Source organism: Somniosus microcephalus, chromosome 20, assembly GCF_052327205.1.
Source record: "Somniosus microcephalus isolate GS21.2 chromosome 20, FLI_Smic_1.0, whole genome shotgun sequence".
Classification (NCBI taxonomy): Eukaryota; Metazoa; Chordata; class Chondrichthyes; order Squaliformes; family Somniosidae; genus Somniosus; species Somniosus microcephalus.
Genome location: NC_141006.1, coordinates 64,530,479 through 64,544,595, shown reverse-complemented (window position 1 = coordinate 64,544,595; position 14,117 = coordinate 64,530,479). Strand labels below are relative to the sequence as shown.

Genomic DNA, 14,117 nt, shown 5'->3' with positions numbered 1-14,117 from the left:
GATGAAGATGTCACTCCTGGACGATTGTCAACAATCTTAGCTAACGCCAAAGAGGTATTTCAACAAGAACTGGGCACGCTTAAAGGCGTAACCGCCTCGATAAAAATAGAAGAGAATGCAGTTCCCAAGTTTTTCAAAGCGAGACCGGTACCATATGCAATTCGCCCAGCCGTCGAGGCAGAGCTGGAGAATCTGGAGAAGGCGGGCGTGTTGTCTAAGGTCGACTGGAGCGAGTGGGCGACACCCATCGTTCCTGTCATGAAGAAAACATTAACCAATAAGTCCGGAGAGCCAAGGAAGATTCGCATCTGTGGGGATTTCAAGGTGACGGTGAACCCTGTCCTTCGCACAGTACAATATCCTCTTCCAAGGATAGAAGACATCTTCGCCTCGCTGTCTGGAGGGAAGCGTTTTACAAAAATTGACCTAGCACAAGCATATTTGCAGATGGAGGTTGAAGAGTCGTCTAGGAAGTATCTCATGATAAACACTCACAAAGGTCTTTACCAGTATCATCGATTGGTATTCGGAGTAGCATCGGCTCCAGCGATATGGCAAAGAGCGATGGAACAAGTCCTGCAAGGGATTCCGGGGACTCAGTGTTACTTGGACGACATCCTTATAACAGGTGAAGATGACAGTGAACACCTTAACAACCTAGAACAGGTGCTCACTAGACTACGGGAACATGGGCTGCGAGCCAACCGCCCCAAGTGCGAATTTTTTAAGAAACAGATATCGTATTGTGGCCACGTGATTGATGAAGAGGGGTTACATAAGTCCCCTGACAAAATTGAAGCGGTTGTTAAGGCCCCAGCGCCTCAAAATGTGTCGCAGCTGAGGTCATTCCTCGGGTTGGTGAATTACTATCATAAGTTTTTGCCGAATTTGTCGACAATTCTGCACCCACTGAACGCCCTGCTACGAACGGGGGTAGCATGGAAATGGAGCGATGATTGTAAGCGTGCTTTTCAGAAGAGTAAGGACTTAATCACTTCAAAGGAAGTATTGGCTCACTACAACCCAGCACTGCCAATCAAGCTGGCGTGTGATGCATCTCCCTACGGCATTGGGGCGGTACTGTCACATAACTTCCTTGATGGTTCGGAGAGGCAGATAGCTTTTGCGTCACGCTCGTTAACTTCTGCCGAGCGTAACTACGCCCAGATTGACAGAGAGGCCCTCAGCCTAGTGTGGGGGGTGAAGAGGTTCAATCACTATCTGCACGGTCAAAAATTTACTCTACTAACCGATCATCAACCTCTTGTCTCCATTTTCAACCCTCAGAAGGGCGTACCGATAATGACAGCACAACGGCTGCAGAGATGGTCCCTTTTCCTAGGGGCACACCAATATGACATCGAGTACAAAGGAACTAAACAGCATGGAAATGCTGATGGATTGTCACGTCTACCGTTGCCGACGGTGGAAGAAGAAGACCTTGCAGTGGATCCAATGGAGTTATTCCACTCGACCATAGTCGAATGTCTCCCTGTGACGAATGCAAACATAGAAAAGGAAACACGGAATGACCCGACACTATCACGGGTCTATGATTTAACGGTGAAGGGATGGCCAGCACATGGCGAACCACTGCTGCCAGCATTCTCGCCGAGAAGAGAACAGCTGTCAGTGTGCAGAGGAACCTTGATGTGTGGATCCAGAGTAGTAATTCCACCTAAGTTGACGGATAGAGTGCTCAATGAGCTTCATGAGGGTCATCTGGGTGGGGTAAAAATGAAGAGCTTAGCCAGAGCGTTTGTGTGGTGGCCGGGAATCGATAGAGAAATCGAAGAGATGACCAAGAGCTGTGCAGGATGCCAGAAGGTCCAAAATGCCCCACCACAAGCTCCTCTGCATCCATGGGCGTGGCCCTCATCTCCATGGCAAAGGGTGCACATTGATTTTGCTGGTCCCTTCATGGACTCGATGTTTTTAATTGCGGTGGATGCACATTCAAAGTGGCCAGAGGTAATAAAAATGTCCTCAACCACCACAGAAAAAACTATCACAGTTTTACGAACCATATTCGCCAGGAATGGGCTGCCTGAACAGATTTGCTCTGACAATGGACCACAGTTTGTGTCTGAAGAGTTCCGGAGGTTCTTAAAGAACAATGGTGTTAAGCATTACACATCTGCCTCATATCATCCAGCCACTAATGGATTGGCTGAGAGGTTTGTCCAAACATTCAAGAAGGCTATCAAGGCAATGTGTAATGAAGATATACCCCTACAACACAAGGTGGACAACTTCTTGTTTGCCTACCGGAATGTGACACATGCGGTTACCAACCAAACTCCAGCCATGATGTTCTTCAATCGAAGACTACGATGCCGCTTGGATTTGGTTAAGCCAAACGTCCGAAGAGATGTGGAGAACAGGCAGTTTCAGAATATGAATGAAAGGCCGACCAGGAGTTTTAAGATAGGTCAACCAGTTTTGGCCCGGGACTACCGCACTGAGAAATGGCAGCCAGGAACGATTTGTACACGACAAGGACCTCTCATGTATACCGTGGACGTTGGGGAGAGCATTGTAAGACAACATGCTGACCAGATTCTAGAGTCACTGGAAAACGTCAACTCCACACCACGATCTGATACACCTGGTAATGAAATCGACGTTCCAATTGCAGCTACCGCAGACCCGGTAATATTGGAAGCAGATGAACCAAACAACGACATTGATTCCGACTCAACATTGCCAGAAGAACCTGATACTCCAAAGAGGCGTTATCCAGACAGAATCAGGAAGCCTCCTCAAAGACTGAACTTATAATTGCTTAAACTTAACCAATGTATCTAGCAACCGTAATTGTGATTGTAATTCGTTATTGAAGTAAGATATTAAAAATTGGATTTAATAAGGTAAAACAAACCAGGATTCATCTGTAACACCAATATACAAAATGGAGGGAATAGGTTAATTCGTGCTCCGAGTTGAACAATAGAAGTCTGTAAAAGTTGTATAAACCCAGATAAGGTTTAAACAGGACTACGGGTTAACTGCTGAGAGATTAAAACTGTCAAAACAACCCCTTAGAAAGAGGGAGAGATATATGGGTTCGGCCACGCGAGTCGACACCTATGCATTTAAGGGTTCTATTCTTTAAACTAACTAAAGTGTTTTTGCTCTGTAGAAATAATTCAAGAGAGAGAGACAGAAAGTCTGCGGATTGCCCGCTTTGGAAAGACCTACTATCTTAGAGAAATACTTAAAAAGACCAAGCCATCTGACAACAGCAAATGGGCGATCGTAAAGTAATAAAGTTGAGGCCCCTGGGTCATGAGAAAGTAACAGGACCAACTGATAACGAAATGTGAGATTTGTAAGCGACTGGAAGAATGGAATGTCACGGTTTTATAATTACAATTTAACTATAATTCTGTATATGCTAATAAGCTTATCCCCGCCTTTAGGGCAGGGCCTTAATTTTTGTATAACTGTGTGAACCTCAAGAGATTCGGTGGAGTCGGAGCCTTGTGTTGGGACGCAAGAGCCATAGCTCCCCAGGCCTGAATAAACCGTTTTTACTTCAATTATTGGGTCTGTCTTTCTTATAACAAGCCAGTGTTGTCGACTTTGTATATCACTTAGTCCACACTTTGGGGGATTACATCAATTGGCGACGAGGATGGGATGTGCGTTCTGAACCAGACTCTCGGACAGCGTTAACCTAAGATGGGTGAGTATGTTTTAATTACCACCTGTAAAATTAGGGGTTAATCGCTGGCGAGACATTGAGTCAGAATCGACGTATAAAAGAACTATAAAAAGAAAGACACCTTTAATTGAAGGCGGTTAAAAAGTAAACTGCAGTAGGGGTAGGGGCAGGTAGTTCCCTACCAACCTTTGGGGCAGGTAGTTCCCTAAGGACCGTGAGGCGGGAAAACCTCAGTAGGGGCAGGTAGTTCCCTACCAACCTTTGGGACAGGTAGTTCCCTAAGGACCGTGAGGCGGGAAAACCTCAGTAGGGGCAGGTAGTTCCCTACCAACCTTTGGGGCAGGTAGTTCCCTAAGGACCATGAGGCGGTGATACCTCAGTTAGGGGCAGGTAGTTCCCTAAAATCCATGAGACGGCGAAATCTCAACAATTGAATGAATGGGTGCACCGTGGTGAGTGAATGAGATAAAACCCTATGGTCATAAAGAGGTTAGAACGGACAAGGGTGAGGTCTGTCCCCAGCACCTAGCCTGAGCCTGAATTAAGAGGACAGTAGTCCCACGTGACGGCCAGGATCAAGTAGGACGCCGGGAGCTACAGACCCCACAGTACCGAAACCTCGGAACTAAAGGGTTGGTGTGTGTCTAACAAAACGAAGTGACTAACAGAAAGCAAGAAACTAACTAAGGTGACGCTATAGGGGCGAACAACGTAGCGTACAAACCTAATTCACCAATACCGTGAATTAAGCATTAAACGTAGCAGTTAGTTATGACTAAGAGGGTGGAAGAAGAATCCTCAAGGGACCTGGATTCTATAACCCGACTCCTGGGAAATAAAAAGAAACTGTGCAGAGAGCCAAAGGCTTGGTGGGGAGGAGCTAAAGATAAAGAGGCAACAGATAATGTAAGGAATTGAAACAGAAGGGAGAGATAAAGAAGGAAAAAGATCTAATTTGCAGGCGAACCAATTTGAAACCCCAGCAAAAAAAAAACAAACAAACAGGGATTTGGAAACTAGGGAAAGCTGTTGAGTCACAGATTTAAAAAGGAAGGAAAAGATAAACTTAAAGCTTTACCAACATGGAAGTTATTAGCATCTGTACCAAGACAAGTAAAACACGAGATTTGCTGAGTGAAAGGAACCTTAGACATATGCTGAAATTACAGTTTGTATAAAAATGTGTGAGTGTGGATGTTTTCCTGATTAGGAATGTTTAAGAGGTTACAGTATTCCTTTGTCTGAAAATCTGTCCGTTAGGAAAAAGAAATGTCTGCTGTGTGTTGTAGCCCCATCCACTTCTCTGTGTTAAAGTAAAAGCATTTAACCCCTTTGTCTTGTCGGGGATTTTGGAAGTTTAAGTGTGCAAATAAGATTGTGCCCTCAGAATGAAAAAAACCTATTACAATTTGAGTTAAGCTGAAGTGTAAAAACTGAGAAGAGCAACAAAAAGTTTGTTTAATGAAAGATTAAGTTTCAGTCTAAGATCTAACCTTGAAGTTATGAGGTAAATTAACCTATTAAAACCAGACTTTCATTGTGGCCACAGTGAAATTCTGGTTGATGTAAATTGGTGTAGTCCGAATTGAATAAGATAACTCAACTCCGCAAGAATATCTGATAGCGGCAGGTCCCTTTACAATATTTAATTGACTATGGTACTGGAAGCCTTATAGAAGGCGGGACTAGAGTTAAACCTTAGAAAGGTATAGGTAGGGAAGGATGAAGTAGTCTACCTAGGATACATAGTGACACAAGGGAAGAGACAAATGCCCAAAAACAGATGGGAGGGGCATTAGGACTGGCTGCGTGCTTTGATTGCTCGCAAGCTTCTAGGGATGGCAGCAGGAAGGGACCGCGCCAGAGAGGGGAGGGGGATCCGAGGATGTTTGTTGACGTATTGGTAGGGGGCCGACAGTGAAAAATTGTTAATAGACACAGGAGCCACAATCTCATTGACAGACTTACCCTTACCCCGAACGAAACTTTCAGTTAGTACAGCAGGAATCGGTGGACGAAGAATCAGGGCTTATAAGAGCGAAACAGTCTTACTAGAAATTGGATGTATAATAATACCTACACAGTTGTGGGTATGCGAGAACACGGAAGGAACAATCCTAGGGATAGATATATTGCGAGAAGTAGGAGCTTTAGTCGACCCTAAAGCGAATGAAGTGTACTGGCCCCCAGATTATAAGTCAAACAAACAGGCAGGCCCGGGAAACAAAGTAGAAATGGCCCAGCCTATACAGGATTTGATCAAAGGGGGGTAGCCAAAGGAAAATGTGTAAACCTATATAGATAGTCGGAATGCCTTTGGGGTGGTGTCTGATTACATGATAGCGGGAGTAGGCAGGGATATATGACACCAGGAGAAGACCCGTAAGAGACAAGAATATAACCAAGGAATTAGTAGGAACCTCTCTCTCCTACCCAAAGAGTGCATAATAATAAATTAAAGCACACAAGAGGATGGGCAGCTAAACGAGCAATTGAGAGAGGGAATCTGACCAATGAAGCCCAAATGTTCATGTTGAATCAAAGTGTGAAACCACAACTGTCTTTCAGTCAGGGATGTTTTTTTGGGTTGCGTGAAGTGATGCAATAATGTTTAGCTCCACCTTCAAAAGCCTGCGAAGGAGTTAACCCTTTCCACTGACAGCTGTTTGAGTTCACCAAGTAACAACTTCAGTATTACTGAACAGAATTTAAAGATATTGGACATTATTAAATGTAAATTTCTTAATGTTGAGTTAATATTTCCCCACAGTGATAGAAGGAAAATTAGGATTTGATAAATGGAAGTTATCTTATAAACTAATTGCAGCACCGTCTCAAACGGCAGGGAGGCTGCTTGGGAAGCTGTCCTGTTACCCAAAGATAAATCTGGACAGATAGTTAGAGACATGAGGCCAAAGACCAACAGATTATACGGGATCGAGAACAGGATACACGGGACGACCAGAAGGAGGTCTTAGCAATAGATAGCAAAGTGATAGCAGAAATAATACCAGCCAAACCAGGGCTAGCACCCAGATGGTCAGGACCTTATGAAGTATTAATGAATAATGACACATGTGCTCATGTAGATGGGTCTGGAACGGGTAAAGGAAGGTGGAAACACTGGACTCAGTTAAAAATATATAAGAAAGACAATGAGTAAACCAGAGATGGTGCCCTTTTTGACAGAGTGAGGAGTATACTAGAAGATATAAAGAATGGGAAGGGGGAGTTACTACATATATCAATGATAGGGCTGTGTATGATGATAATAGGCTGTGTATGATGATAATATTATATGCCATAGTTTGCATCTTCAGGTATGTCTGGGGACAGAGCCACAGAACAAGAAATGAACCAGATGTACAGCATTTTGAACTGATAAAATGGATAAGAGCAGAATAATTCTAACTGGCTGGTGATGACCAGCCCCTTTTTGTAATTACAGGAACATTGGACGTCCGGAATGAGATGGAGCGTCCTCGCCTTGATTCTAGGGATGAACATAAGTATTGCCATTATCAAGGGGGATTAGTAATAAGGAGAACACAGGATGAGGTGTATTTTAGTGTAGCACATAGAGTTACTAAGCTTGCCATTAATATGAGTACTTTTGAGATACAAAACAAACCTGGAACTCCCTGTGGGTACAACAATTAGAGGATCCACAGGAAAAATCTATCTTACAAAGATGTAAGAAACGGGAGTATTGGAAACGACCGGAGCAGGGTATGCGGCCGGGTTAGCAACAGTCAATAGCTTGGACATAGAAGGAGTAAACGAAGGAGTAGAAGAATTACAAGCAAAAATAGAGAAGTTACTAAAACAAGCTACTGGAAATAGCCAGCAATTGACACTGGCAGGGAAACCAAACAATAATGCAATTGTCGGGGGTGGAAGAGATAGTAGCCCCCCATGCAGAAACAATCAATACAATTATTGATAGACTTAATAATGCTTCTCACCAAACCGATAAGGAACTAATATGTGCCACGTAGGGCTCATGGCTATTGTCGAATGCTCAGCATAACATGAGGCAAATAAATAATGAACAGATCCCTGATTGGATTACTAATAAGGATCTGGAACCTTGGATTGACACAAATAAAAGCCTATGCAAGGAATGTAAAATGGGACAAGTATACCGGGCAGGCAATTGTCTGACCCCATGGACTAAGATGATTGGCTTTGTACTGGCCATCCCACAATTCCCAGAAGGGGGACAGCCCCTATACGACGTGATTAATATAGGAGAAGTACAAAGGGAAAGTGGGTTAAATATCATGATGTCCCTACCAAGACACTTTGGGAAAGGGATGAAGATAATAAACAGAAGAATGAAACCTAAAGGGGGGTGGTAGTGGACGGGTGCCACCACAAGGGAAGGACATGGGTGTGCACACACCCCCCCACCGAGGGAGACACATCCGAGTGCGGATTTGCGAAAATTACTAATTGCACCCTCGAGGTTCACCCAAGGGGATACACCGGACCTGGGTAGCATCAAGGAACAATGGGACCTGTTGTGTCACCACAATTGAACAGAAATATGAATATCAAGATATGGCTTATACCATTCCCCAACCAAACCGTTGTTTTGGTCTAAAGATACCTACACAGATAGGAAAACCTGGTCATTTGATAATATGAGACTTACTAAAAAGGGTTGAAACTTATGTCATACCAGAGCCCAAGGCAATTCCTAAGTTAGAGGAAGCTTGGCAGAAGTTACGGCAGGAAACAAAGGAAATTTTAAAGTACTATCATAAAATAGAAGACTTAAAGATGACAACAGAAAGACATTAGTACAATATTAGAGGAAACTCACCCACTTCCTCATATTTTGATAATTGGGGATCAGGATGGTCGGGGACTTTGGGCGCTTCAGTGATACAAGGCGTAATGATATTCCTCTTGATTGTTATTCTGATATATTGTGTATTTTTATTTCTCCAGTGCCTTTGTGCCAGAATGAGTAAAGCCGAAATTGGTGCGGTGAAGGAAGTAGAGCCTGAGGAGGGGCAGGTAGCGATGTTAAGGATGGACAACTCCCCCGCCTCTCCAAGGCAAATGGTGTAAGACGCGATGGGAAGCCCTGAAATTATGTGGGATTAATTGGGCATGGTAATTAAAGACCGGGCCGGCCAACCGTAAGATGGAGGTGGCAGAAGGAGGGTGGCAGAAGGAGGGTGGTGAATGAGGACTGGTGTGTGATGACAGTCTCGAATTGGCACGTCACACACCCCACGTGGGAATGAGGGACAGGCTTGAGCAGAAAAGCCTCAACCATTAGTGTAGGGTCTAAGGGGCCCCAGGAATGGTTACACTGGACAGAGTGCATAAAGGAAAGCCCACCCTAAAGGAAAGACCACCGTAAAGGAAAGACCACCATACCACAGAGGGGGAAGTCGGCCTCCAAATTGATAAGATATATATACATGTATAACCTAAACTGGTAGAAGGCCAGGGAGTGCACGCTCTGGCAGACACCAGGAAGTGGAAATACACGTTGACCTGTTTGGAGCAATTGTCCAAAGGTCAAAAGGGGGGACTGAAGTAAGATATTAAAAATTGGATTTAATAAGGTAAAACAAACCAGGATTCATCTGTAACACCAATATACAAAATGGAGGGAATAGGTTAATTCGTGCTCTGAGTTGAACAATAGAAGTCTGTAAAAGTTGTATAAACCCAGATAAGGTTTAAACAGGACTACGGGTTAACTGCTGAGAGATTAAAACTGTCAAAACAACCCCTTAGAAAGAGGGAGAGATATATGGGTTCGGCCACGCGAGTCGACACCTATGCATTTAAGGGTTCTATTCTTTAAACTAACTAAAGTGTTTTTGCTCTGTAGAAATAATTCAAGAGAGAGAGACAGAAAGTCTGCGGATTGCCCGCTTTGGAAAGACCTACTATCTTAGAGAAATACTTAAAAAGACCAAGCCATCTGACAACAGCAAATGGGCGATCGTAAAGTAATAAAGTTGAGGCCCCTGGGTCATGAGAAAGTAACAGGACCAACTGATAACGAAATGTGAGATTTGTAAGCGACTGGAAGAATGGAATGTCACGGTTTTATAATTACAATTTAACTATAATTCTGTATATGCTAATAAGCTTATCCCCGCCTTTAGGGCAGGGCCTTAATTTTTGTATAACTGTGTGAACCTCAAGAGATTCGGTGGAGTCGGAGCCTTGTGTTGGGACGCAAGAGCCATAGCTCCCCAGGCCTGAATAAACCGTTTTTACTTCAATTATTGGGTCTGTCTTTCTTATAACAAGCCAGTGTTGTCGACTTTGTATATCACTTAGTCCACACTTTGGGGGATTACATCAGTTATCATTAGTTGTTAAATGAATGTTATGTACTGTTTATCTAAAAGGGGAGGAATTGTTGTGTATGTACCTTTAAGAGAATAACTGGTCTCAGACTGCAGTACCGGCAGTGACCACCCCTGTATAAAAGGCGCTAGAGAGCCTCTGTTGTTTAGTTTCGTTTATGCCTTTCACCAGTAAAGATCTCTTTGTTTCTCTCCTGCTAGTCCGTGTCTCAATCATTCACGGACTTAACAACTTTTTTCATTATTGTCACTATTTCCGAGCAAATAATGTGTCACCATTCTTCAACCTTTTCCTATCTTTGTGCTGAATGTATAATGAAGTTCTGTAATAACCTCTCACACCTTACATTTGAGCCTCTCTGGTAAACCTCCAAAACCTCTCGTCACCGTTGATCACCTCTCGCCACTTTAGTGGTCTTGGTCATCTTCTCTCCTGGGGTCCCAGATTCCACATTTTTGGATTGTTTTAAATACCTTTGGCAGAGATACACATTCCCGGTGCAGAACATCACCTAGAAAGGCACTGGTCATGTAGCACTGAACCATACGACACCAAAAGGTCCCAAATTTGATACTCGATTTGTGCTGAGTGAGCTGATCACCGAGGTGGCAGTGTCTGGGGTGCTACAATTGGCCTCAGTGCCCTGAGCTAGGGAGGGGAAGACTCCGGCAGGGTTTCTGCTCCCGATCACTGCCTAGTGACCTGAGGCAGAAAGTGCGCGCGTGGATTTCGAGTGACGACACCCTTGGCCCCGGCTGTGTCGTTTTCCACGGTCACATAGCCTTCTGACAGTCAATATCTGGACTCACACCCAGAGAGTCCACTTAGTCAAGGTACCAAAGCGTATCCTGCAAGAGCCAACTTCTTCAGCTTAGGAACGGGGAAGAAGAAATCAAGCAGATGGACAATTGTGCAGGAAGAGCGAGCTCATCCACATTGTCTGGAGCTGGAATGCTCCCAGATGAGATATTCAGTCTTCAAAGTCAAAGCCTGCCCTTGCTGCTATAAGCAAAGAGAAGCACGCTGCATTTCTTTGTTAACCTGCCGCTGTGATCGAATCAATGGTTTGTGTCCATTTCAACCATCTTTTTCATCTCAAATTAGTACTGAGAAGGGGATCCAGCAATGTCTGAAGACAGTCAAAGGGCGAGACCTCTGACCCTTATTACAATGAGCAGCCTCTTTAGTGCTCACAATACAGCTTGGTTCCTCCATATGACCCGACACATCCTTGACCTTTCCCAGTTTGCTTTGACCTTTACTGTGGTGCACTTACCCATACTGCTCCCCACCTCATAATATAAATTAGTAACCTGTTCAGCACTAGCATGGTTTAATTTGGTACAACAGCTAAAGACAACTTGGGCTTGAATTTCCCCAACAGCCATCAGGGAAAGTTTGCTAATTAAAAAAAAGCCTAGATGAAAGAAAATGTTTCATTAAGTTTTTTTCTTTACAAATCTTGAAAATACAGACCCTCGTCTAAACACCAGCCTGTGTCCCCTGGTTCTGGAGTTTGTGGCATGTCAGGGTTCAATTTATCTTTTGCTAAATTTGTTCCTGGGATGTGGGCGTCGCTGGCAAGGCCAGCATTTATTGCCCATCCCTAATTGCCCTTGAGAAGGTGGTGGTGAGCCGCCTTGAACCTCTGCAGTCCTTGTGGTGAAGGTGCTCCCACAGTGCTGTTAGGGAGGGAGTTCCAGGATTTTGACCCAGCGACGATGAAGGAACGGCAATAGAATTCCAAGTCAGGGTGGTGTGTGACTTGGAAGGGAACTTGGAGGTGGTGGTGTTCCCATGCGCCTGTTGCCCTTGACCTTCTAGGTGGTAGAGGTCGCGGGTTTGGGAGGTGCTGCCGAAGAAGCCTTGGCGAGTTGCTGCAGTGCATCTTGTAGATGGTACACACTGCAGCCACGGTGTGCCAGTGGTGGAGGGAGTGAATGTTTAAGGTGGTGGATCTGAAGAGCAGGGAGATCTCCTCACTGTCCTAGTCAATATTTATCCTTCAACCAACACCACTTAAAAAACCCAGATAATCTGGTCATTATCACATTGCTGTCTGTGGGACCTTGCTGTGTGCAAATTGGCCGCTGTGTTTCCTATATTACAATGGTGACAACCCTTCCAAAGTACTTCATTGGCTGTAAAGCACTTGGGATGGCCTGAGGTCAGGAAAGGTGCTATATAAATGCAATTTCTGTCTTTAAAGTTATTTTAAATTAAGTGATCAGCACAAACATTTGTTGCAGTAAATAAAAAATAAACCGAGGAGCTTCTGCCAATGGCCTTGGTGGGGGGGTGGGGGAGGGCGGGTAAATACACTGACTACCGCTACTGAGTCTTAATAGGCAGGAATGTTCCAGAGCCATTCCTGGTCACTGCTGATTCGAAGATCTCGGCTGAGTCAGAAGCAGAGGCTCCAATGCCCCTGTCTCACACTCAGTCCTCAGTCTCACCGCTGAAGAACTATCACTTGTGTATCACCCCAACATCCATCAGCGCCTTTGGGACAAGAGAGAATCATAGAATTGCATGATACAGCACAGAAGGCAGTCATTCAGCCTGTCGTGCCTGTGCCAGCTCTTTAAAAGAGCTCTCCAATTAATCCCATTCCCTCTGCCCTTTCCCCACAGCCCTGTAAATTTTTCCTCTTCAAGTATTTATCCAATTCCCTTTTGAAAGTTATCATTGAACCTGCTTCCACCACCCTTTGCAGGCCGCGCATCCCAGATCATAACCACAAGAGGAGGAGAAAAGTAGATTTACCTGTTTTTCAATTTTCCAGAGCCAATTCTTGCAGGATTGTCAATATTGTCCTGTTTAATCCCAGATTGCAGTGGGATTGTGTTTGAACCATCCTCACTAAGTACGCAGATTTCTGTTGAAGTTTCGTCAACCATTTTTACGTTTGTTTAATAAGTTCCGTGCAGCATAGATTTCCTCTGAGCAAGGCCTTCACTTCACATGAACAGTTGCTCCTTTCTCTCGATTGACAACAATCGTTTGTGATTCTTCCCTCGAATCACCATGGCGATCGCTTTTGCAACAGTTGCTTTTAAAATTAAAGTTGATGTTCCAGTGGGACTGGAATGAAAAGATTTCTGGTTCTGATATTGATGTCAACAGCCTACCTAACTGTAACATTGGCTATTATTGGATTAACATTTAGCCAATTAGAAACAGAATTGTGAACACTGTACAGATAACTGTGGGGGAGGGTAAGTGGTAATACCTTAACAGAATCATAATCATGCTTCAGAATATTCGAGAGGGGTTGAGTCTGGGTCAGGCGGACAGTTAGAATATTCTGTTAAAGCAGAAATAAAAAGAGAAATGTAAATGTTAGAAAGCTGAAACAGAAACAGAAAATGCTGCAAACAGACAGCAGGTCCATCAGCAATTGTAACAAGAAAACAAAAAGGTGGTTGTAGGAGTCTCTGCACTCCTAACAAAGAATCTATAACTTACTGGAAGTTAACAAACTGAATTTATTGTCTAAGAACTTTACAAAACAAGAAACTACAGGAGAAGCTCAAAACAGGTCTTTTCTCTTTCAATCCACACGAGGACTGGCTGGTCCCGCCCTCTACCTCTGACGTCATGACGTCATCCCGTTTCCCACCGAAGGGGACGTCACGTGACCCACATGATGACGTCATCGCGTCAGATCGCGATGTTGCCGATCTAGCTCTGTTTAACCAGAGCCAACTTGAAAGGTAATAACATTGGTTACAGACAATTAATGCTAGAGGTAATAACATTGGTTACAGACAATTATGTAAGTCACTTAGTGGTTTTGCCACATACGCCCCCCCAGAATTGTCTTTAACGAAAAGAGTCAATCGCTGAGGAGGTCGGATAAGTCTGTTGGACCGACTCCGAAATTCCCGGAGGGGAAAACGCTGAGCAGGCGGCGAACTGGTAGGCGGTACGGCGATGTCAGGTGTGGTAGCGGCCGGCGGCCGGCCCCGGCACGGAGGCTGCGCCAGCTCGATCGGTCGTTCGAGGTCCAGGTGCGCAGGCTTGAGGCGATCGACAGAGATGTGATCCGGTTTGCCCCCGACGTCAATCACGAAACTCTTGTCCCCTGCCTGCAAAACCTTGA

At 44.5% G+C, this 14,117-nt stretch overlaps 1 protein-coding gene across 4 annotated transcripts in view; it reads right to left on the bottom strand.

Annotated features, from left to right (window-relative positions):
• Positions 1 to 13,342, bottom strand: part of LOC147103353 (glutathione hydrolase 1 proenzyme-like) — a 74,569-nt gene extending 61,227 nt beyond the window's left edge. For 3 of the 4 annotated variants that reach the window (XM_085962849.1, XM_085962852.1, XM_085962853.1), the window contains exon 1: positions 12,779 to 13,191. In XM_085962849.1, coding sequence (XP_085818975.1) covers positions 12,779 to 12,912 — 134 coding nt within the window. In that variant the 5' untranslated portion in view covers positions 12,913 to 13,191. Of the gene's footprint in view, positions 1 to 12,778; positions 13,192 to 13,244 lie in introns of those variants that run through there. The other variant, XM_085962850.1, reaches the window with a different exon arrangement.
• Positions 13,343 to 14,117: the final 775 nt, after the last annotated feature.